This window comes from Mytilus edulis, chromosome 8 (assembly GCF_963676685.1).
Source record: "Mytilus edulis chromosome 8, xbMytEdul2.2, whole genome shotgun sequence".
Lineage (NCBI taxonomy): Eukaryota > Metazoa > Mollusca > Bivalvia > Mytilida > Mytilidae > Mytilus > Mytilus edulis.
In genome coordinates this window covers 11,948,066-11,972,448 of record NC_092351.1, presented here as the reverse complement: position 1 = coordinate 11,972,448, position 24,383 = coordinate 11,948,066, and the positions used below count along the sequence as shown (strand labels likewise).

The 24,383-nt window shown below is 33.1% G+C and overlaps 2 protein-coding genes across 9 annotated transcripts in view; one reads left to right on the top strand and one right to left on the bottom strand.

The window, feature by feature from the left end:
• The first annotated feature begins 4,526 nt into the window (after nucleotides 1-4,526).
• Nucleotides 4,527-15,392, top strand: LOC139484814 (heat shock 70 kDa protein 12B-like). Its single transcript, XM_071268798.1, has 5 exons — nucleotides 4,527-4,603; nucleotides 10,852-11,187; nucleotides 11,897-12,115; nucleotides 12,757-12,916; nucleotides 14,221-15,392. Exons 2-5 carry the CDS (start codon nucleotides 10,870-10,872, stop codon nucleotides 15,270-15,272), a joined length of 1,749 nt encoding a protein of 582 aa, XP_071124899.1. The 5' UTR covers nucleotides 4,527-4,603; nucleotides 10,852-10,869; the 3' UTR covers nucleotides 15,273-15,392.
• A 3,460-nt stretch (nucleotides 15,393-18,852) lies between these two features.
• The window catches only part of LOC139484807 (copper-transporting ATPase 1-like), a 39,902-nt gene continuing 34,371 nt past the window's right edge, over nucleotides 18,853-24,383 (bottom strand). For 6 of the 8 annotated variants that reach the window (XM_071268784.1, XM_071268781.1, XM_071268782.1 and 3 more), the window contains 5 exons: nucleotides 23,216-23,419; nucleotides 22,410-22,527; nucleotides 21,730-21,832; nucleotides 19,335-21,371; nucleotides 18,853-19,261 (listed from right to left, as the gene is read on the bottom strand). In XM_071268784.1, the coding sequence (XP_071124885.1) occupies nucleotides 21,125-21,371; nucleotides 21,730-21,832; nucleotides 22,410-22,527; nucleotides 23,216-23,419 (672 nt within the window). In that variant the 3' untranslated portion in view covers nucleotides 18,853-19,261; nucleotides 19,335-21,124. The remainder of the gene's footprint in view (nucleotides 19,262-19,334; nucleotides 21,372-21,729; nucleotides 21,833-22,409; nucleotides 22,528-23,215; nucleotides 23,420-24,383) is intronic. The other 2 variants (XM_071268785.1, XM_071268788.1) reach the window with 1 other exon arrangement.

Here is a 24,383-nt window from a genome sequence, read left to right as displayed (position 1 = left end):
AGACCGTACGCGTATGGTCGGACCGTTCAAGTATACTTATACGGTCTGAACCGTACGCATACGGTCCAAATACGCATATGGTCTGGAACATATACATGTCGCATTGTTGTCCTCGTCATGGGTGAGACACAATACAGCACCGATGCCGCGTATAATTTATTCAATTCATCTTCGACACATTTTGAAACAAAAACATTTTCCTTTTTGAAAACAAAACAAAAATGCAAACCAATGAGTGATGGAAATCTGCTTACCACCACAATATACTTGTGTTGAATTCGTTATCATTAAAAGCTAAAAGTCTATTTTTGAGATTTACGGACCGTTTTGGCCTCTGTGGAGCCTAACAGATACTGAATGAATTTTTTTCTTATGTTTTATAGATATTTGCAAAGGAAATGTCATAGTCAAATATAGGCTCCAAGATATGTCAGTGTCTCCAGCATATACATAAAGAGAACGCTATGTTGGAGTTTCTTGTGTATGTACAAATGTTTACTAGAGAATAAAAAGAGCACCATGATAGCCAGATAACTTTTCAGAAATGTTGTCTGTTTCATTAATAGAAAATCGCAATACAAAGATCAAGTTTTATTGAGATCAAAATAAGATACTATAATCTTTTCATTTATCAAAAATATAATTCAATCTTATAAGAAATACTTTCCAAGAACAAAATTGCATGCTTTTTATTAGATATATATACTATCGGCGGAGTAAAGAACAAACGAATTGATTTATGATCATAAAAAAAACATTGTGTGGACTTTAACGGTGCTTTTTTGTGGACTTTAGCGGAACTTGTTATTGTAGACTTTAACGGTGTTTTTTTGTGGACTTTAGCGGAAAGTTTGTGGACCTTAACGGCATTGTGGACTTTAGAGGAAATTTGTTGTGGACTTAAGCGGTATTGTGGACTTTAGAGGAATTGTGGACTTTAACGGTGCCACACACCCTCCATAAGTGGCATCGACTCGGTGCATGGTTGGAATACTCGTCAAAGATACCAGGCATTTTGTACTCCAGGCATGAGTTCAATTTGCATAAGATTATGATTGGTTCCATAATAATCTTATTACGATTCTATTAGTTTAAATGTTTATAAAATTGGGAATTTTGCTCTGTTAATTGTGTAACGATAAAGTGTTTAAAATATTTTAAAATTAAAGGTTTCGCTTGTCGATGAATCTAGCTAGATTTATGAAATAAACGATTCCCCGAACTAACAATAAACTAGTCTTGTCTTATTTCTACATACTTATTATAAAGCATTGTTTTCGGATTATGGATTATCGCTATTTCGCATTTGCTTTTCCTTTGTTTTTTTTGTGATAATTTTTCATATCACGCTACTCGCTTGATATATATCCAAAAAAATTAACGTCAGACTCCTTCTAGTTTTACATTGTTTCATCTTTATATACTAAAATTTATATATTTACTTATAGAATAGGTTCACACAATTCCGTTCAAATATCATTTTTCCTTATAGCCAACTCGCAAAACAACCACATATGCTAATGGTATTGTCTAAGATAACAATTTTACAATGAGGTTTATACATAAGTGGTACAAAGTTATTGAAATCACTGTACGTGAAATCAAGCCAGATTGTGAAATAAAATAAAACCTATTCAACAGCGTTCAAATGAAGTGGATTTATGACACAATGTAAGGTCACCGCTAAACATGTTTTACTTTAGTGTAACAATTGAAAATCACTGTGCATGAAATCAAACCAGGTGGTTAAACAGGAACAAAAAAATAAACCAAACAATTATTCAACAGTGTTAAAATGAAGCGGGTTTAAGAAACAATGTCAGGTCGCCTTAAACATGTTTTGTAGCACTCAACTTCTCCCCTGACATGGGACAGCGGTGTAATAGTACAGCATATTTAGAACAAATTGAAAAAAATCAGTTGAAAATTGCTAGGCACATAAGATAAACTTCTATATCATTAAGACAAAACACACAAAGCATCGATTTAAAAGAGTTCTCAGTTATCCGGATCTAGGTCAAAGCATATTACAATTTCCGACAATATATATATATTTAAATTTAAATAGACTTGTGTAAAATATTTAAAACAACACGTTTAATAATTTCTTGCGTCCGAAGCGCTTTTCTGGATTTACCTTCATCAGGAACGCTCAAAGCCAAACATTTGAAATCCGAACATGTATAAGTACCGAAATCGTTGAAGAGCTATATGTCATATAGCTATTTTTGTTATTGCAGTAAACATAATCCGTCTTGAGCGATAAATATAACCAAATGTTTAATAAGTTATCAAAGGTACCAGGATTATAATTTAGTACACCAGACGCGCATTTCATCTACATAGGACTCCTCAATGATGCTCAGATCAAAAAAGTTATAAAGCAAACAAGTACAAAGTTGAATAGCATTGAGGACCCAAATTTCAAAAAGTTGTGCCAAATATGGCTAAGGTAATCTGCTCCTGGGATTAGAAAATCCTTAGTTTTTCACAAAAAAAATCAAAGTTTTGTAGCAGGAAATTTATAAAAGTGATCATATAATTGATATTAATGTCAGCATCGTAGTGCTGACTACTGGGCCGGTGATACCCTCGGGAACGAAACATCCACCATCAGTGGCATCGACCCAGTGGTGTAAATAGTTATCAAAGGTACCCTGATTATAATTTAGTACCTAGTTTAACATAATTCTCATATTTCATTCAAACGTTTTAAAAAACATTAATTTCTCATGATAACATGTCGTGTATAGGTTTTTCTGTAGTCCTGGGTATGTTGATATTTGCAATCAATGGCGTAAAGAGGTTTTATTGTCCTGTATATATATATATTTGTATTTCACTTGATATTTTATTGCTATACTCAGTTATTTAAAGTGGATGTAAACATAGTGCCTTTAACCTTAAAATTGACTTGTTTTGCTCGAAATCCTACTTTTACCTCCCCGTTTGTGGCATGGGAATTATATGCATGTTTAATTGATCAGTCATAACATATGTATATATGGCTAGTAGAATAGGTTTTAGTATAATGATAAATAAAATAATATAGTTTTCAACTTTAAGTTATCTGTAAACAATCGGCGCAAATGAAATACAGAATCGACGCGGGTGAAAGAAAAACAAAATCGGCGCAATTGACTAAATACATTGGTACAGTGATAGTGCAAAATATGTACATGAATATGCATCTATTTACAAAAAATATGTATACAATACAGTTGGTTTCAAAATAATATATATTTTAGCCAGGAGAACCCATAATTTATGAAATTACATAATCATTTTAGCTCTGATATTTTTGTTTGATTAGCTCATCATTTTCTTAACTTTAGTGTATTGACACGAGCCAAATAGAATTTCTTTAGGTATAATTTTCTGTTGTCGTTAAAAAATGAACCTTCGAACATAAAATGCAATTAGTCTCCGATGCTACCGAAAAAATGGCTAAAAATGAAGAAGACAAACAGACAAACAATAGTACACATGACACAACATAGAAAACTAAAGAATAAGCAACAAAAAAACTAGGGGTGATCTCAGGTGCTCCGGAAGGGTAAGCAGATCCTGCTCCACATGTGGCACCCGTCGTGTTGCTCATGTTGTAAGAAATCCGGTAAATAGTATAATGCGGTAGGTCACATTCATGAAAGTGAAGGGGATTGTACGTAAGGAACATATCCGATATCATCTGTGAAACGGTTATTTCATAACGGTCAACCAACTCGTGATGGCGTCCGTAAAATTTACCGTTTGGAACTCTTTGTTTAATAGCTTCCTTTTGAGCAGCAACCATCTATCAAGTAAATCATGAAATACAAGCACGGTAATGTTGTATCAATTTGGAGATATATACCCCGTATGCAGGTTCTGCTGGAATGTTGTTAGTTAGAAATGGAAAGTTCACAATTGCAAAGCTGAACCATCTATTTTGTCGTAAAGTTTTGTTTTCAACGACCCTCATTGTCAATTTCTAGATGTAAGTCAAGATATGAGGCCGATTTAAATGTATCTGTTGTATCCTTTATCTTTATTTCGATGGGATAGACGCGTTCAACATAGTCACCAAATTTTGAATTATTTAGTGAGAGAACATCATCTTTATAGCAGAGTAGAGTTAAAGGATGTTGCTAACTTCTTATCTTTTTTCCTAAAAAGTTCTTGTATGAAGTCAGCCTCATAATTACCTGATTTCGTAGACTCTTGTAATTGTGAATTCCATAACTGTTTGAATTGATCTTGTAATCACAACGTAAGTGCATTTTTAACCATATACGTTACCAAAACATTTAGAAATTCAAATATTTGAAAAACCACATTCATTAAAAAAATTCGTATCCTTAGCTATATATAATATAATTTTTTTTTACATACATTATTCAGAGTAAATACTGTTTTAATGTTGTATATGCGATAGAAGATAGCTTAGTCTCTATAGCAGATACTAATTTAATTCGATATCAATGTCAAAAGTATATCTACCCAGTTCCCCCATATTCCATTTAACAAATGTTGAAATTAACCACCTGAACTTATATATCATTATTTATAGCGTCGTCCAGGAAGAAAATTAATCACTGTGGAATTTCAAAGTACAGCACAGGTACAGATTTCCTTTAACAATTTTCAACATTTAAATGAATCATATATATCGTATATTGTGTATTATATATTTATACCGGATATGTTAATCGCCATAAAAAAGACATGGCAACTTTCCCCGGTATTAATTTCTAACGCAGGATCATTTGAAGAACCAATTCCACGATATTACAGATCAGGTGATGGACTTTGAAGTCCCTGTATTAAAAAAATATCTCATTAATTAGGTCAATCTACCTGGATTTTGTTCGTAGTTGTTTGTTTTGTATGCCTATAAACAGGTTGGGAAAAAAACCTCTATATGGTGATCATACCTTTATAGAGAAATATTTTGTTTAGACTGGATTTAAAGCAAAATATGGCATATTGGCATTCTTTTCTTATTATGGCAGTAACCTGCAACATTTGATGCATCAAATTCATCAGTTGATGTACTTAGTTTAATATGCACATGCCCAGTTTACTGATAAACTGACTGAATATACAATTTATTGTTCACCATGATTGAAAGCTGTGATGATCAGGTAAATTCTACTCAGTTATGCCTCACTGAACAGAATTTCTATTGTTAGATTTAACATTAAATTTAAAGGTCAGCTGTCCCTTTTGTTGTTGATCAGGTATACAATAGAATTCATTAGTTCTGTCACTTTAGCAGAAAACTGGGCATCCCAATTTTTAGTTAAGTGCAAATTATTGATGCATATGATGCTATAGATTATAGCTAATATAACTAGAAAATGCCAATCTGCCCTATTTTGCTTTAAATCCAGTCTAAACAAAAATACCCCTCTATAGAGGGATAAGTGTATCCCTCCATATAAGGATTAGCCATCTATTAATACCTTGCCACGCAACTACACATTTTACACATACCCCTTTCCCACGCGATTACACATTTTTACACATACCCCTTTGCCCCGCAATTACACATTTCTACACATCACAGTAAAATCGGTTTTACTCTAATTTAAAGGCGAAAATAATGAAATTGTAAAAAGAAACGAGTTGCTGAAAACTTCCCCTTTGTTTTTAATAAAATTTTATGATCGAAAAACGTTCAGTGTACGATATTTTTGGAGCAGACGACAGCTGTAGCAGATATTTCGGAAACAAAATGTCCGCCGTTTTTCACTGACGCTGACATGTCTGAGCAAAACAGCTTATACTCTGATGAGGGCAGTGACGACAATGAATTATCAAGTGGGAATGAATGGCTGGAGAATTGTAATGCTGAAGTCGATCATGGTTCCCCTGACAATACACCCGTGGTATCAGATGAAGAGGCCAATGACGAGGACGATGCAGCTCCCGAAAGCAGAACTTGTTTGGAGAGAAACATACGAAGAACTTGACATATACCCCTTTATTCAGATCACTGGTCCATCACACAATCTGAACCCTAATGCCAGTGAGCTTGAGTATTTCAAGCTTTTCTTCGACGATAATATGCTTGAGAAAATTGTGAGCCAAACAAATCAATATGCAGCTCAAAATGGCCCCGACCCACTCTGGAGTGATACCACCCGGGATGAGATTTCGGCTTTTATAGGTGCTTTTTTCATAAGTTAATATTATTCAAAATATTTAAAACTATATTCCACACCTTTCAGAGTTAAAATTTACCAGAAAATCCTGTTTGCCAGATATATATCTGGTTAAATATTTGCACATACTATGTACATAAAAACACAGGCAAAAATTCCAAATTCACTTCAATTTGCCATCATAAACCTTTGCAAAGTTGAATAGACTTACCATAATTAAAGAAGAATATATACATTCCAAAGATAATAAACTAGCGAAATATAAAAATCATTTACATGCGGTTTTTAATGCAATTACACTAAAACAACGTCAACATGTACACGTTAGAAAAACAAAAAAAAAATGTCAAGGACGTAAAATGACGTCAAAAAAATGTGTGTCACATGACGGGCACCTGTCAATACCAAAACAAAATTCCTAAAATAAGAAAGGTCACATAGTGGAGGGGGAGGACAGGGGTAAGGGAGACAGGGAGAAAGGGGGTAGGAGAAAGGGGGTGGAAGAAAGGAGAAAGGAGAGGAAGGCTGGGAGAAAGGAGAAAAAGTTAGAGAAAGGAGAAAAAATAAAATATCTCTCCTTTTAAATTTTTTTCTAATATTTCAAGAAAAAAATATCTCAAAAGGAGATGTTTTATTCTAATGGGAGAAAGGAGAACGGGGGTAGGAGAAAGGAGAAGAGGGGTGGGAGAAGGGAGAAGAGTACCCCCTGTCCTCCCCCTCATAGTGCGCATTTTGTTTTAACTGTACATTGTTGTACATTGTTGTCACGGTAAATAAAAATCTGAAAAATTCTGAAAAGATAAGTAAATGCTGTATTATTTTAATACGCAACATGTACTTTATTTGGTAATTTATGTTGAAACTGGAATTAGTATTTCACGTATATTTTTTCAGGGATGCAGATATTAATGGGAATAAACCAGCTTCCTGATTATTCCTTTTACTGGTCCAATAATAAGTATTTAGGGAATCAGGGGTTTAAAGAAGTCATGTCAGTAAAACGGTATGAAAAGCTCAACCAATATATCCATTGTAATGATATAGAAACTGATGTCCCTGTAGACCAACCTGGGCACGATAAGCTCCACAAGATACGCCCTCTTATTGATTCATCTCTCCAAAAATTCGCAACACGATACAACCCAAATAAAACCAAGCCATTGATGAAGCTATGGTGGCTTATAAAGGAAGATCGGTAGCCAAACAGTATATACCATCTTGTAGAATTCAGAAAAAAGACAGAATACATGGGCTTAATTTGGTGCTGCCAAATTGTGTCAATAAATATGTAATGAGTAATCTTTCTTCTCTACTCTGTGTTCAGACCTGACATGCATGGTGTTTAATAATCAATGCTATCGTATTTTGGTATATATGACTTTGTCGTCGTTCGTCTGTTAAGTTTTGGCTCCCGTAATTTTTATTTGATTCAAAGTTATTATAAATTAATCATCTTCTTCTTTATAAGACAGTGCATTAGCTCCATTCTACAAGAGAACCATTTGATCTTGATAGCTATCAGTACACTATAATGAATGTACAGTTGATCATCTTAAATACAGGCTGAAAAAGAAAACAAAATACATACTTTATAAATGCCCGGTAACTAGGCCACCCTCTGTACCTCTGTGATTGTCACTCCGTGATGATTGATTCTGTACTTTATTTATATGACTATTAAACTTCACTACATATGATACTTATTATTTACAAAATTCAATTTTGACTGGAAAAAAATGGTACTTATTACTTACAAAACTCAAATTTGACTTGAAAAAAAAATGTCCTATTGATATTTTTCATAACAATATTGCGTAGTAACCACACAACCGATATTTACCAAATAAAAACCATAAGATGAAGAAATGTTTAATTTGGTTCTGTTCATTTGGCCTTAATTTTCGTGAGGATCCTTTTCCTTTTTTGATGAGGTAAACACAATCAAAAATATTTACGATTTAATTTTGATTAAAATGCATAGCAAAATTTTCAAGAAATATTTTTCTTTGTGTTCAACTATCAAAAACAAAAAATAAGCCTGAATTATATCATATGGCCGATTCCAAATAAACAATAAAAGTTTAAACATTTCTACATCTTGTGGTGTTTGTTTCATAAAAATCGATCATGTAGTTACTTCACAATATTTTTTGAAAAAAAAATCGATTTTAGATGAAATAACAGCATTTTTTAAGTGAGAATTCTTTTTTTTCCAAAATTCCTTTAAATTTATAAGTTGTCTGATTCCATGCATTAATCGCCATTTCCGTTTGTTGATTATATTATAAGCAAAAGGTGCTCCAGACAGTGGAGGAATGTATTCACAAGAAAGAAAGCAGGACTTCCATACATACTTCTACGGCTTAAATCAGTTAGGGGATACGCAATATTGATTTGTCAATGAAACAATTCACATCAACTTTGGTGCAATTAATATTTGATTAAACAAAAATACACGATTAAATCCTTTGATGGGTGGACAGCATCATTATAATATGAAAAGGTACAGTTTCAAATTAACAAATCAATATTTAAGCAAAGCTTTAATTGTCAGTTTCGGCCCATACACACACATTTACATACGTGCTAGTGCATTTCCAAGTGAACAACGTCGCGTATTTATGCTTTGTGGGAAAACGACTGTAACGTGACGTTACTGTTGCCTGGTAAGTAAAAAACATCAAAAAATAAATGCGTGGCAAAGTGTTAAGGCATAAACACCATGTAGAGGGTTTGTTCCCAACCTGATTAGTAAAGTAAAATCACAAAAATAACGAACTCCGAGGAAAATTCAAAACGAAAAGTCTCTAATTAAAGGCAAAATCAAAAACTAAAACACATCAAACGAATGGAAAACAACTGTCATATTCCTGACTATGTTATCGGCGGAGATGAATGATGGTAACTTGTTTGATCCGTTGCACTATTATTTTCAAACATTAAGGTTTGTTTTCGTAATTCCTGTTAGTTTTTATGTATTATACAACAAGAAATCATAATGACAGAATTTTGACATACAATAAACATGTTAAACAATGAAAAATTGTATGAACTATTACTATGTACTATCATGATTTGCAAGTTTCCAAATATAATTAAAACAAACCTAAATCCTTTTGGTCCAAATCGAGCTTGGTGCTCAGTCTAATAGATGCAGTGCCATGATATGACTGATGACATGCAAAATCTATCATATAAATGACATTTTACTGTTGTTCTAGTACTATTAACATGAAAGTGCATGAACTGTTTTTCTAATTTCTTGGATTTTAATCCATTTCTTTTTTGTTCCCTATCTTAGACAAAGTCACTGTATCACATAAAGATGAAATGTTGAATTGGGCTGCTCATTCCTCATAATATAACATATATAACTGTTGCAATCACACCTGCTGAAAAAGACCACATGTTTTAAACAAAAACCTGAGTAATAAGACCATTAATTAATGATCCCTCTGTAGTGCATTTCAAATACTAGCAGTTTGAATCAACATTAAACGACCACTGGTCTTATGATATCACGTTTTACTCTCCCTTATATTGTCTCTAAAATAGGTTTTCATAAATATAAATTGACAATATTAGAAAAGTAAAATTCTCTTAGCTAGGGATTAAGTAAATGTTTACTTTCCTCTTGTTTAAGGACTTCTGAGAGGAAATAAATTTTACTATATTTTTGTTTAAACATACAATTCATAATTTTCTCAAATTGTGTTGTAAAACAGTTTAGTGAAATATTATATACAATATATAAAATAATACTACTATGATTTGCATATTATGTTTTTACGGATTATGTACCATTGTGTTCACACAGTGACACATCGGGGGCATTACGTTTGTGCGAACGTGGGAATTAAATATTTTTTCGTTTGCGCGCAGCTTTTGGTTAAATTTGCAGGCATTTTTCTTTTTGTTCTCAGATAAACGTTACTTAAAAATGATTGAATAAACTAATAAAAAAAATAACTTTTATAACCTTATTTACCTGCGTTTACTTGTCAATTCAATGCGCGCAAATGTAATGATGATGCGCACAAACGTAATGCACCGGACACATTTTATATTGTTCAACTAAAAAATACAAATCAGTTTAAAAAAAGTTTTCGTTTACAAATTTTTGATTGTTAAGGTAGTCTTAAGCTTACCCGCACCTTTGTCCAGACTTTGTCTTCGTCTGTCCTGTACCAAGGCAGGAATATAATAGTTGTTTTCCCATTCGTTTAATGTATTTGATTTTTTGTATTTTACCATTTGCTAAGGGACATTGTGTTAGCAGCAACCCAACAACAGGTTGTTCGATTCGTCTAAAAAGTTCAGGACTGAGAGATCATAATCAAATTGGACACGTTTACCCTTTGTCAGATTTGATCTTAAAGCTTTAGTTTTTGAGATATAAGTCAAAAACTGCATTTGACCGCTATGTTCTATTTTTGTCTATGACGGCCATGTCTTTTGATGGATCAAAACTTTGGAGAAGTTTTATAAATAAGATACCATAAAGTACATTCAGTTAAAGTTGAAAGGTATTTGGCCTAGTAGTTTTAGAGGAGAATTTTTTTTAAAAGTTTACGACGACAGACGACGACGGACGCTAAGTGATGGCGTAAGTTCACATGGGGCCATTTTAGACCCGGTTAGCCAATAAGGTAATATGTATCATCCATATCCTATGATAAACCTAATTTTCAATAATTTACAGAAGTGATACTCGCCCTTGATGGCATGTGGAGAGACTATTACAGAGCCGCTTATGGTCGCAGCGATTGATTTAGGAACAACATTCTCAAGTTACGCTTTCGCCACCAGAGGTGAATTTAAAGATGATCCCACAAAAATATCCTCTTATGCATGGTCTACTGGCTCACAACCAGGACTGTCACTCAAAACACCCACTTGCATTCTGTTTGACAAAGTTCAAAATTTCTTTGCCTTTGGTGCTGAAGCAGAAGATAAATACACAGAGCTAGCACAGGAGGAAGACCACATACACTGGTCCTTCTTTAGAAGGTTCAAAATGCAGCTATATGACAAACAGGTTAGTCTTTCATGTAAACTTTACGAATCAGGATTTGTAGGAAAACAGTTTACCTTTGCTTTTATGTTATCAATTTAAACTTGATCACATAGAACATGAGGTAGGTCTATTCTTATTAAGAAAAAATTGAATCGAAGATAATGGAAGAGAAAGGATCTCAGTTTATGGATGTATTAATATAGAAATATGGGAATGAAAATTGATGCTCAATATAGTCTTCAAACTGATATGAAATTGTAATAAGGTAATTTTATAGAAAATTTCATTAATATATATCATAAGTAGTTCCTATTAAACTAACTTATGCAGAAAAATTAACATTGAAAGGTTCTTATAAATTGAATGTCACTAGACCATGACCTAACGGTCAAGTCATAAAAATAGTCGTCAGACTATATTTAGCGGCAGTAATGCAACTGTTTTGAAATTGCCATTGACCTGTCACAAGTAGTACCTATACAACTTAGGAAGAAAACTCAACACTGCACATTGCTTCCTAAAGTCACTGGCCAGATTCTGGATGAATAATTAGCCAAAACACTGTTGGTTTATTTCTTTTAATTGAAATAAATTCGACTCAGCGTGTCGGTCAATAATCAAATCATAATCAACCTGTGCAAAAGACACTACAAATAAATGTTTAATATATACATAATTTTTAATGGAACAAAGTAGACGAAATTCGAACATTTGTGTTTTACATTTACAGGAAATATCCAGGGATTTTATGTTGGTAAGTGAGAAGGGTTGTCTTATACCAGCAATGAAGGTCTTCTCAGAGAGTATTAAGTATCTTAAAACACACTTAGAGAATCATATCAACAGTAAAACAGTGTGTATTAAACCACAGGAGATAGAATGGGTGCTAACGATCCCAGCTATTTGGACAGATCCTGCAAAGCAGTTTATGAGAGAGGCTGCTAATATTGTAAGTTATTTTGCTTGTTCAATCGTCTTTTATTTGAATTTAATGACTACCATTGGGGGAAGAGGGCGAGGGGCGATAATTTAAAAGTAATTGCAACGAGATAAACTATCAGCATTTGTATGTTTATTGAAAGCTTTTAGATGCTATTTTTCGACGACAAGTACAAATTGTATATTACTGTTAAAAAGAACTCGGGAAATAGTCGTGTTTTTACGGTTGTCTACTTGACAAAAATTCCAACTTCATAATATGAAGAAAAAATATGAAATTTTGATTTTTTTCAATATGTTTGTTTATTTTTCATGCTAGTCGGCCTAAAATTGTGGTCAATGAAAGCTGTCCCAGAAACATGCCAATGACCCTAAAAACCGGTATTATATATTTGTTTTAACACATATGGAAAGATTAACATTTACAGTGATAGATACGCTTTAATCTGGAACTCCTATCACAGATTTAGAGTCAAACTATTATTGAACCATTGGTTTGTTTCATTGATTGCATAATGATGTTTGATTTTATCGGTCTTTACGGACTTTCCCTTTGGAGTTCAGTATTTTTCATTATACTTTTAGATAAATATATCGGAGATAGTTACTGGTCATATTTTGTTCATTTGTATATATTATTACATTCTACAGGCAGGTATACCCAACAGCCGCCTTATACTGGCGTTAGAACCAGAGGCTGCTTCCGTCTACTGTAAGAACTTACCTGTAGATAGAACAGTATATTCTGAGCGCAAATCTGTTCTTGAAGTTTTTTCACCTGGTACCAAGTATCTTATACTGGACGCGGGAGGTAATGTTAAACAAATACTTTTTAATTCACCCTGGCGAAAAAGCGAAAAAAACACTACTACGAAAACAACAAGTTTACAAACAACTTACAGTTGTAAAAAAAACAATACTGAGCGTCTCGAACCCTTCATAAGACGGGTGGATACCGGGTGGCCCGGAAGGGTAAGCAGAACCTGCTTTACCATGTTTACATTTGGTACCGATCGACTGTTCATGGAAAACTCTAATCATGTGGTACGTTTTATTCGTTGTAAAATACTACACAGCTACTTTTGCATAGGTACTATTTCTGTACCAAAAATATGTAGTACTGGAAATCTACTTTTAATATTTAGTACTATTTTGTTACTTAAGAATTATTGTAATATTTAGTTACCTGTATTTTACATTACTTGATTTGTACGTTAAGTACTACAGATTTTTGGTTGCACGGTTACATTTTCAGCATTTTGAAAGTTTTTCTATTTCAATTCTCTTAAAGTTATGATGTTCAAACATGGAATACTGTGATCATTTTTGAGATTTTTTTCTGTACCAATATTTTAAGTACAGATCAAGTACTGGAAAATGCAAGTACCTAAATATTACAATAATTCTAAGGTAGAGAAATTGTACGAAATATTAAAAGTAGATTTCCAGTACTACAGATTTTCAGTACAGAAATAGTACCAATGCAAAAGTAGCTGTGTACGCAATTTTTACAATATAAAAGAGGGACTAAAGATACCAGAGAGACAGCCAAACAAACAAACAATAGTACACATGATATCAAACTAAAGACTAAGCAACACGAACCTCACCAAAAACTGAGGGTGATCTCAGGTGCTCCGGAAGGGTAAGCACATGTGGCACCCGTCGTGTTGCATGATGTATGCGGACACGATTGTGGTTCTGTTTATATTCTTGATAAAAGGTAATCCATCGATCACAAATATCTAGATTAGAGTTTTTAAATGCTATTGGAATAACAATAAAAAAAAGAATTCAAGTGCCCTGTTGATGTTAACGGTTGTATCCTTTTAGTTTTGTTTGTAGCACAAGCCCGATTACTTTGATATTATTTCCGAATATATTCATCTTACTAAATTATAAACCTTCTCGATGCAAAAAGTACTCCCTGGTTTGTTTCATCTTGAGTCTGTTGTTTGTATCGTTGTTATACGAATGTTTCAAAGACACAATGGTTCGTACATAATCATTTGGTTCACATATTGTGATTAGCTCTTGTCTCATACTTGTTTCAAAATGTTTCGACAAAGACAAACTAACAATTGAGTTCTAACTAGTATTTTATTTTGTTGACAGGTGGTACGATTGACATCACGGTACAAGAAATAAAACCAGACGGTAATATTAAACAGATTTATATGGCCAATGGAGGTGATTGGGGTGGAGTCAAAGTCGACCAAGCATTCGAAGAATTCTTAACGGATATTGTAGGAATGGAGACAATGGAAGTGTTCCGTGAGGAAGATAAATTAGAATACTTGAGCCTTTGCAGGGAATTTGAAATGAAAAAGCGTGATATTCGTCCAGACAGCAAAGCAAAGTGTACAATACGTGTACCAGTTTGTTTAATCGAGAGGCTGCAGGAAGTCAAAGGAATGTCCTTGAAAGAAGTATCAAGTTCTAACAAATCGATAGTATGGGTTGGTGATAAATTACGCCTCGATGCGGAAACTGCTAAATCCTTCTTTACTGAGGCTTCCAGACAAATAATTGACCATATAAGTGGTATCTTTGAAGAATCAGCAGTCGTAGGTACGGAAGCTATAGTGATGGTCGGAGATTTCTCAGAATCTCCAATGCTTCAGGAGGCAATAAAGACAGCATTTCCAAATATGACTGTGATAATACCAAACGAAGCTGGTGTGGCGGTACTAAAAGGTGCTGTTCAGTTCGGATTCAATCCACAAGTAATCAGTCCTCGCATCGGTCGATTTACATATGGAGTAAGTACAAACAAACGCTTCCGTCCCCATACAGACCCGGAGGACAAAAAGCAAATCGTCAATGGTATAATGTATTGCCGCAAAAGATTTGGCAAACATGTTGAGAGAGGTCAATCAATTGAACAAGGGGAAGTTAGCGAACAACAAACATACAACCCTCTAAGAGCTGACCAGAACCGAATTATACTTCCTATTTATGTTTCACTATCACTAGATCCCCAGTATGTCGATGAAGAAGACTGTACATACCTCGGTGATCTTGAGGTGGATATGTCGGACATTCAGGGAGGCTGCGAACGGGAAGTAGTGGTAGGGATGAGATTTGGAGGGCCCGATATTGCCGTTGAGGCCATTGTGAAATCCACTGGAGAAATTGTTAATGCCCGTTTCAACTGCTTGCGTTAATTTCGTGTCATGGATGCTTTTCCTTTTTTGTACACAACACTGTACTGTCTATTATACTGTCTAACAAAAAACCTCTCTATATGATATTAATTTTATTATTTAAATATATTCTTTACGTGGGGCGTTGTTTTTAAAAGACCAAACAATAGGCACCAGACACTACACTGCACTACAACATCGTAGCAAAACACAATATAAAAAACATATTTAAACTACAACATCGTAGCAGAGAGTCTATTTTACTGTAAATTGTTTTGCTGTGGCACTCCAATATTCTCTTTTTCTTTATTTTTTGTCCTTTATTTCTGTATTTTATTTTATTTTATTTTTGGTCCATTGTCCTGCAGATTTTGCTAATTTCTATGTATTCTGTATGCCCCATCTGGACACTTCTTTAACCTTGTTCCATATATGAAGTTGAACAACAAAAATACCGAACTCAGAGGAAAATTTCGAACAGAATGTGCCTTATCAAACATTATGCCAAATGTCAAAAAATAAATCTCAAACCTTTTATATTTCTGGCTTGGTACATGCATTTCTTTGTGTAGAAAATCACATATGTTGGGTGGCCCTAAGCAAGAAAATGTCTTAATGTTTATTAAGGTCTTTCCTTTTTCTATAAGGAAATACCTTACTGTATTTCTTCTGATTATTATTATTCTTTCCGCCAAACTTTAACGAAATTTCCCAAAAAAAGTACGACATGTTGAAATGATAGTAGGTATCTAGTATCGGTTGACAAAAAGCTATCTTGTGGTGAGGGCACGACCCCGTAACATTTCCTTTATAGCGGTTATCTCCCCTAACACCGAAAACCTTGTTATCATTGTAACTCCATAACCATAATAGGTAGAAAAAAACAAAGGGTGGAATTTGTTCAGGAACAGAACCTGGTTCTTCGTTACATTTGGATTGAAAAGAATTAACGACTCATTGGTAGTGTTATGCCCCTTTGAAAATTAACCAATGTCGGTTGGCCACTAAAACTAAAAATAAGTAAGTTGTAGCCAACTAGGATCATCAGCAATGATCATCAACTCACGTGACCCTGAAAATTGACCTTAGGTCAAAGTTCAAGGTCATGACCTAGGTTTTGACCTTAGCTTGTTATCGGATTAACTCAATAACCGTAAAAGATGGCTGATAAAATGTAACGGAGAAAATGTGTGTCTTGTCGAGATCTACATTTGTTATGTCGGGTTCAAAATTATTGGACCAACTGTTATGGCACTAGGGCACCAACACTGTTTTTGGGGTCTGAAATGATGATTGTTTGCTTATAACTCAAAAGTGGTTAGAGGTAGAAAGAAACTTTGTATAGCAAAAATGTTAAGCATAATAAGATCTACAAAGTTAGGTCAAGGTCAGAGGTCAAGTCCCTAGCAACGACATAAAACACCTTAGCAACCATATATTTTTGAACTGAGAAGGCTATGAATATTATAATTATGAAATGTTTAATACTGGAAATGACATTTTTGTCCCTAGCAACGACATAAAAGTCCTTAGCAATCACTCATTTTTTTAACTTTAAATACTATGAATAGTACATATGACATTTTTAATACTGTTAGTAATATTTTTATCCTAAGGATTGATTTTTGTCCTGAGCAACCACTTGTTATGAACATAAAAGTCCTTAGAAACCATAAATTTTTAACTAAGAAGGCAATTAATAAAAGAAAAAGGGAAAGACCTTTCAATTGTTCATGAACAATTGACTTTTTAATTTGGTTCTGTTTTCCTTTTATAATGCGGAAAGCTTGAACCTGGTAGTATGAAAAGCTGGTTCATTATTGACAACTACCTCATTACTCCTGCTAAAATATGATCCGATAATTAGCGTTCGCTTAGACAAAGTTCACGTCTTGAAGTCATATATCTAAACATCATTTGGTTGGTTTTATGTCGTCACAATGACTCTACAGAAACCTACTTGATGAATATCTACCATCTTGTGAGCATGTACGTTAAAGTTCCGGCTCATTGTGTAGGTCTAGTACAAAGAAGGGTTAATATTCGTATAACATTAATAGGTTCTGCTACTGAATATGCATATCAATTTGCCGCTGGATGTTAAGCAGCCATTCGTCATCATCATCATTGGTGAGGGTTGAGGCGACAAAATTAAAAACTTGAGAGATTTTGAATTTGTCGTCAGTTATAGTGGTTTTAAATGATATTCATCGAACAAAGTGGCATAACTCAGATCTAGCCAATGTTCTATTTTAACCTTTTAAAACTTATTTTGTTCGAAAGTCTGTAATTTTCAATAAAATAGTTTTCTTGGCGGCTAGCAAATTTATACTTTTATAACATGCTGTTTTGATTTTTTTACCTAAACCAAAGTTTAGAGAGTAAAATTTTTGTTGTCTCTCGGATACAAATTAATTCATTTTAGTTGGATGTGTATTTTTCTATGTCTCGATACAAAAGTTAACCAAAACATGTAACATGCATTATGCTGTCGGGATTTCAATATGACATGTCACACTGGTTTTTTTTTATATTCTAGTACATGTAAACTATTTAATTAAATAAGAAATCATAAGATAATATGATCAGCAATGACTGAATATGTCCACTGTAAAGCCAGCCATCTTCAAGTCTAGTAAATTGTACAGGCATCCGACACTGACAATCATTATTTTTTTTAAACACCGAATTCTTGATCAACCTTATAAAATAAAGAGAGCAAAGGACAAGGTTTCTTACCTGTGATCAGTTGGTGACATGAATGTATTGTCAATAAAGTTTACATAAAACAAATGTGGTCGTATTCTAGATTCAAGGTGTTAAGGGGTAAAGATTTGTTTTTAAAACTCAGAAACCTGATCCATAATGTACATTTGAGCAAACATTTTAAAACAATTGTGTTTCTCTTTTGCTCTTTATGACTGTTATATCAATATGCATAAAAGGAATATGAAAACAAAAATCGAGATAAACATCAAACTGATCAAAATTCTTGGTAATGGTTAGTCTTGGAATTAAGATGAGATTTATCTTTATAGACAAGCAATGAGGCAATTAATTATGGTATGGTTTGTATGATTTGAAGGTCCTCCAACAATAGATGCTCTAAAACATTGTAAACTAGAATACATAAGTCATAATAAACATTTCTTTTATTTTAAGTAAACTTGAATTGCCTATAATTTGTATGTTTTTCCATTATACTGAAAAAAAAATTTCTCGCTATTTGTCATATTTTTAAGATAAGAGACAAAAATGGAAAAAAGGTATTTGTCATTTAAGTTTAATAAACTCCTTCAAGGAGTAGTCGGACATAGTAAATGTAAACAGACAGTATGTAGATCTCAACATTATGAATATTTCTACATTGTAAGATTTTCTCCATCTATAGCAGTTTTCAAGATAATAGACAAAAATTGAATTTGACCATTATTTCTTTCTTAAACCATGTTGTTGGGCATAATCATCAGACACATTTATTACACACACAAGATACACAAATGATTATTTTTTGTAAATCTGATTGATCCAATAGATTCAGAGAAGATTCTTTTTAAAGTTAACAGCCATTTGGACAAGATGAGAAATAAAAAAAAAGCTATTTTTTCTGAGTTTCGATTTTATTACAATATCTGTATACTTTAGAATATCTTTGAATGAAGACAAATATACATAAAAGACTGGTAACATTTATCACAGTGTATATCACAAATATCAGTAGTCTGAGTCAATCAGATAAAAGTGTTCAACCTTTGAAATGTAATTTTGGTAGTTTATACACACAATTATTATATTGTTTATCCTGTATTATATAAAAAAATCAGACTGAAGATGATGAAACAAAATTATCAAATTTCAAACCATCTATAAATAGACAACTGGACAAATACACAGTGGCAGACGTAGAAAGAGGGGGGAGGGGGTCTGGGGGTTGGGGCCCTTGTTTTTTTATGGACGATCAATAAATTTGAATTGGAACATATAGTTGGAAAACACCCTTTCCTGACCCCCTTTATCCTGGTTTGGGTACCCCCTTTTAAAAATGGCTAGATCTACCCCTGATACTGTAATTAAAACAAAAGCTGATATATAAATGTATAAATTTTGCCATAAAGCCTATTCTTGCCAACTTCCCAGTGATTGAATTACTGTGGATTCATTAATACTCATTGGATACCCATTTCTGTGGGTTTTGTGGGTACAGGGGGAAAACGAATTCAAATGTTCAACGAATATAACTTTTTCAAAAGGCTTTGTATAGAGATTTGCAAAACCACAAAATCAAATATCCACGAACATACAAGTTTTCAGTGATCAACAAAAATTGAATCCCACAAAAATAAATAAATCCATTGTAATTGGATGAAGTCAAATAAGGAAAGATCAAAGTTTTACATTTTAAATTATTTTTCTATTTGCAGAAAATACATTACTCATGATTATTTATTCCAAATAAGATCTTCAAAAGTCAATAGCATTACATTTATAATCAGATCAAAATACTGTATGATCAAAGTGTTCAGTTATCAGTATATGTAATTGTAAAATCTAATATCATAGACTGTATCCCAAATCCAAAGAAGGTTGTTGGGATGTTAGTTGACAGGGTTTCAAACACCTGAAAACCCCTCTAGATATAACACCATGATCTATATGTATCTTTGTAGGGATTGACATTTCAGGAGAAAACAATTATAAATACACTCATGATAATAAAACGATACAAAAATATATCATAACAGTATATATATACATAATTCACAAGATATGTTTATGTTGTAATTTGTGACACATAATTAATGTTTTTATAAAATCTTTAACAATGTATGAAAACGTAGAAATTTGATTGCAGTGATATACTCTACTCTTTTCAATGAAATTCAGAAATCAAAATGATATAATTGGGCTATTTTGGTCCCTGTTTTAATTTTCATTGCAATGAATAACATTTTTCATGACATTAAGATACAATATAATAAAAGTGTTTAACTCTCTAGATTAATCCATATTCTACGTTTCTTATACTACTATGGAGATGTTTAGTGACCTTGAAATCCCATCAGTGATTGTTTCTTCCTTTTTCCTTTTTATATCATTTACTTTTTTAACTTGTAGAAACTTTGACTTTTGGAACTTCAATGTCAACAGTTGTGATGTCAATAAGATAGACAATCAATGATATAAATAACTAAAAGACATCTATATGCCTATTCAGATTGTTAACTCTGTGTTATTTGATATATACTATACCAAAGATAAGTAATCCTGATTGGTTCAAAGGAAATTATAATAATGTGTAGTAATTACTAAATGGTACTCATGATTATATGAAACATATCAAATGGTTAAAAATGTATATACATACAAGATTTTTTATCAAATGGTAATGAAAGTGATCATACTATAATATTAAACAAATATATTTTTGTAAGGTTAAGAAAATGTGGTCCCTTTCATAGTGTAGATATCTGGATTAAACATCCAACATAAAAGGAAGTGAACAGCCAAGTTTTAGTTATCAATATTGCTGTAGTAATAAACAAAGACATACAATTCTGTATTTAATTAGATAGTTAGAAGTATGATTTAAGGCTAACAACTTTTTGAAATTAAACTAAACTGGATTTAGTGAACTGCTGATTTCAAATACATAAAAATAACAAATCAGCACCAGAAACAAACATATGTGAAAATAATCTTAATACAATAAATCTACAGGTTTACTCAATCTTTAGTTTCAGTAAAAGTTCACATTATTTTTGTTTATTGATTTAGAATGAAAATAATATAAATATAAATAAATATAACATATCTTTAATTAGCACTAGTTCTGCACATGTAAATAGTTGTCCCTTTATTTATTCAAGAAATGTTTACAACTTTGTGTTTTGATCTGAGTCTTCCTCATCTTCATTGTTTTCCAACAGACTAGTGTGATCTACAGATTGTGGTTTACGTTTTCCACTGAGTCGAGAGAGTAAGCTCCCTTGTGTACTTCCTTCTCTACTAGTTCCCTCATAGCCTATACCTCGCTGTACTGATATCTCAAGTGACTGGTCCTTGACAAATTGCATATGATATTCCTGTGTCAGCAATTTCTCTTTTTTTGGCTTCTTAAACCTATAGACAAAAAGTAATAATAAATAGATAGTTGCACTTTTATATAATATGTATATATTTATATATATCTGGAAATAAACCATTTTTAAAAATAAAAAGTAATGACATGGGGGATAACATAAATGAATATAGTAACTTGTTGTGATTCAAATGAGACCTAAAAGCACAAGTTTGGCAAAAATAATTATATGTTGCTAGACAGTCATTAAAAATTGAATTTGAAGTCTTATACTTCATATTTTAAAAATTACAACCCAGCGATTAAATTCATTTCTAACGCAGTATTACTGAACATGTGTACTTTGTTGTTCTATAAATATTTTAGCTATACCAATTAGAAGTAATGGTTTAAACTTACAATTTAAGAAGCAGTGATGATGTCACAACAGAGACAGAGGACATTGCCATTGCAGCAGAGGCCATCCAAGGTTTCAAGGTCAAACCAAGTGGTGAGAACACACCTGTAAACAAAGATATAATCAAGTATTATAAGACTAAACATGTACCAGCAGATATCATAAATCTATGTAATAAAAGATAAAGAGCAGGTTAAGAAAAGCTAACCAGTAGTTGCCACAACAGTTTGTATTCTGTTTTTCAGATGAAAATTCAAGTTCAAAAGAGGGTTATAACAGCAGGCAACAAGTAGCTTTATGGTTATTAACCCTACATCCAATATATCATTATTCTACATCAAAAGATAAGTCTCCTACTTTAACAAGCTCGCTTAAATAACAAGACGTTCCAAAGAGTCTTTAAAATTGCTCACCCAGTAAAAATTATGCCATTTTGTTTTTTTTTTCTTTTTTCTTTTTTGCAAACAGTTTAATGGCAAAAACTATGACAAGTAGCCATGTTAACTCACTACTATCTTATTTTGTTGATCATTAAAGCCTTTAAATTTCTCCAACAGTTTTTAATAAACATGCAAAAATAATCATTCAGGAGAAATATAAAACTCACATGACCTTTAAGGCCAAGAGAATTTAAAATAAATTTGACCATGAGATAAAATTTTTGATGAGATCTGAACTGTACCTGCAGCAATAGGTATCCCTATCAGGTTGTAGACAGAAGCAGCTACAAAATTGATTCTGATTCTCCTTACTGTCATCTTGGATAATTTAATGGCAGCCACTACATCAAGTAAATCATTCTGAAATATAAATAGCAAATACAGATCAGATTGAACTAAAAAGTTTTCATGTACCACCTACATATTTAAAATGATTTCCATTAAACAGAAAACGTATTACATCTGTGCCTTTACCTATAGCTATACCAACATCAGCCTGGGCTAGGGCTGGCGAGTCATTATAAATACCTTGATAAAAACAATATCTGCTGCTTCAACTGCTACATCTGTGCCTGTACCTATAGCTATACCAACATCAGCCTGGGCTAGCGCTGGCGAGTCATTATAAATACCTTGATAAGAACAATATCTGCTGCTTCAACATCTACAATGGTGCCTGTACCTATAGCTATATCAACATTAGCCTGGGCTAGCGCTGGCAAGTCATTATACATACCTTGATAAGAACAATATCTGCTGTTTCAACTGCTACATCTGTGCCTGTACCTATAGCTATACCAACATCAGCCTGGGCTAGCGCTGGCGAGTCGTTATACATACCTTAATAAGAACAATATCAGCTGCTTCAACTGCTACATCTGTGCCTGTACCAATAGCTATACCAACATCAGCCTGGGCTAGCGCTGGCGAGTCATTATACATACCTTAATAAGAACAATATCAGCTGCTTCAACTGCTACATCTGTGCCTGTACCAATAGCTATACCAACATCAGCCTGGGCTAGCGCTGGCGAGTCGTTATACATACCTTAATAAGAACAATATCAGCTGCTTCAACTGCTACATCTGTGCCTGTACCAATAGCTATACCAACATCAGCCTGGGCTAGCGCTGGCGAGTCGTTCACTCCATCACCAACCATTGCTACTTTCTGACCACTACTCTGTAACTGTTTTATTTTCTTCACTTTGTGTGATGGTAAAACCTCAGCAAAAACTTTCTGTATTCCCACCTGGAAATAAATGACAACATATTAACCTATTATCACACATTCTTTAGGCACATTCGAATGCATTACTTAAGAAATAATTCATGGCAGCCGTAGATTTGTTTTCATTTAACCATGGGTTGGGCATTTATATGCAATTATTTTACCCTGAGCAAAAAAAACCAATATAAATGCCCAACCCATGGTTAAATTAAAACAAATCTACAGCTGCCATGAATTATTTCGATTCTAATAAGACATATTCGATAATTTTGATAACTGTGAAAGCCTTATACATATGATACTGTTTGGGCTGTTCTGTTTTACCAAATTTCAATAATATTAGTAATATTATACAATTCAATTTAACTTTTATATTTTCTTCCAAGGTAGCTTTATTCTTTCTGAGGCCATACAAAAAGCTTTAAAACGCCTGGTATTTACATTTGATTTTTTGTTTGCGTAAACATACTTGTTTTAATAGTTGTCATGCCAAGACAATAACATCATTTCGCGGCATTTTAGTTTTTATGAAATTTTACATAGAAAAATAAATTGAAATGGACTGATTTGTTTATTTTGCTGTAGAATAGAGATAAATATATTGTATCTGAATCTTGGTCTACGTAAACTGGGGGTTTTGATGTCGAAAATTGAGAATATCTGGCAATCATACCACATCTTCTTTTTTTATGTTTTATGAGACCAACACACTGAGCCTGATTTTTAACTTGCATGTTTACAAATTACAAAGTATCACTTTGTAGTAAGATAAATCATCATACACTTATAAATTATTCTGACGCTGACCAGTCATTTGCTCTTTCTCCTAAATATTGCAAGTTTAGCAGAGAAGCCTTTGACATGACCAAGCCAGGGATTAAAAACCCACAACCTCCCAAACTAAGTAACTTAAGGCAACAAGTGAAACTGCGAGCTACTGCTCAATGATGATACCCCCACCGCAAGTGGATAATATTAATAGTGT

Bases quoted from the DNA above. Each gene is read 5' to 3' on its own strand.
- LOC139484814 (XM_071268798.1), top strand. From the start codon at position 10,870: ATGGCATGTGGAGAGACTATTACAGAGCCGCTTATGGTCGCAGCGATT. The intron at 12,116-12,756 runs GTAAGTTATTTT...TACATTCTACAG, and splicing joins TGAGAGAGGCTGCTAATATT to GCAGGTATACCCAACAGCCG. The intron at 12,917-14,220 runs GTAATGTTAAAC...TTTTGTTGACAG, and splicing joins TCTTATACTGGACGCGGGAG to GTGGTACGATTGACATCACG.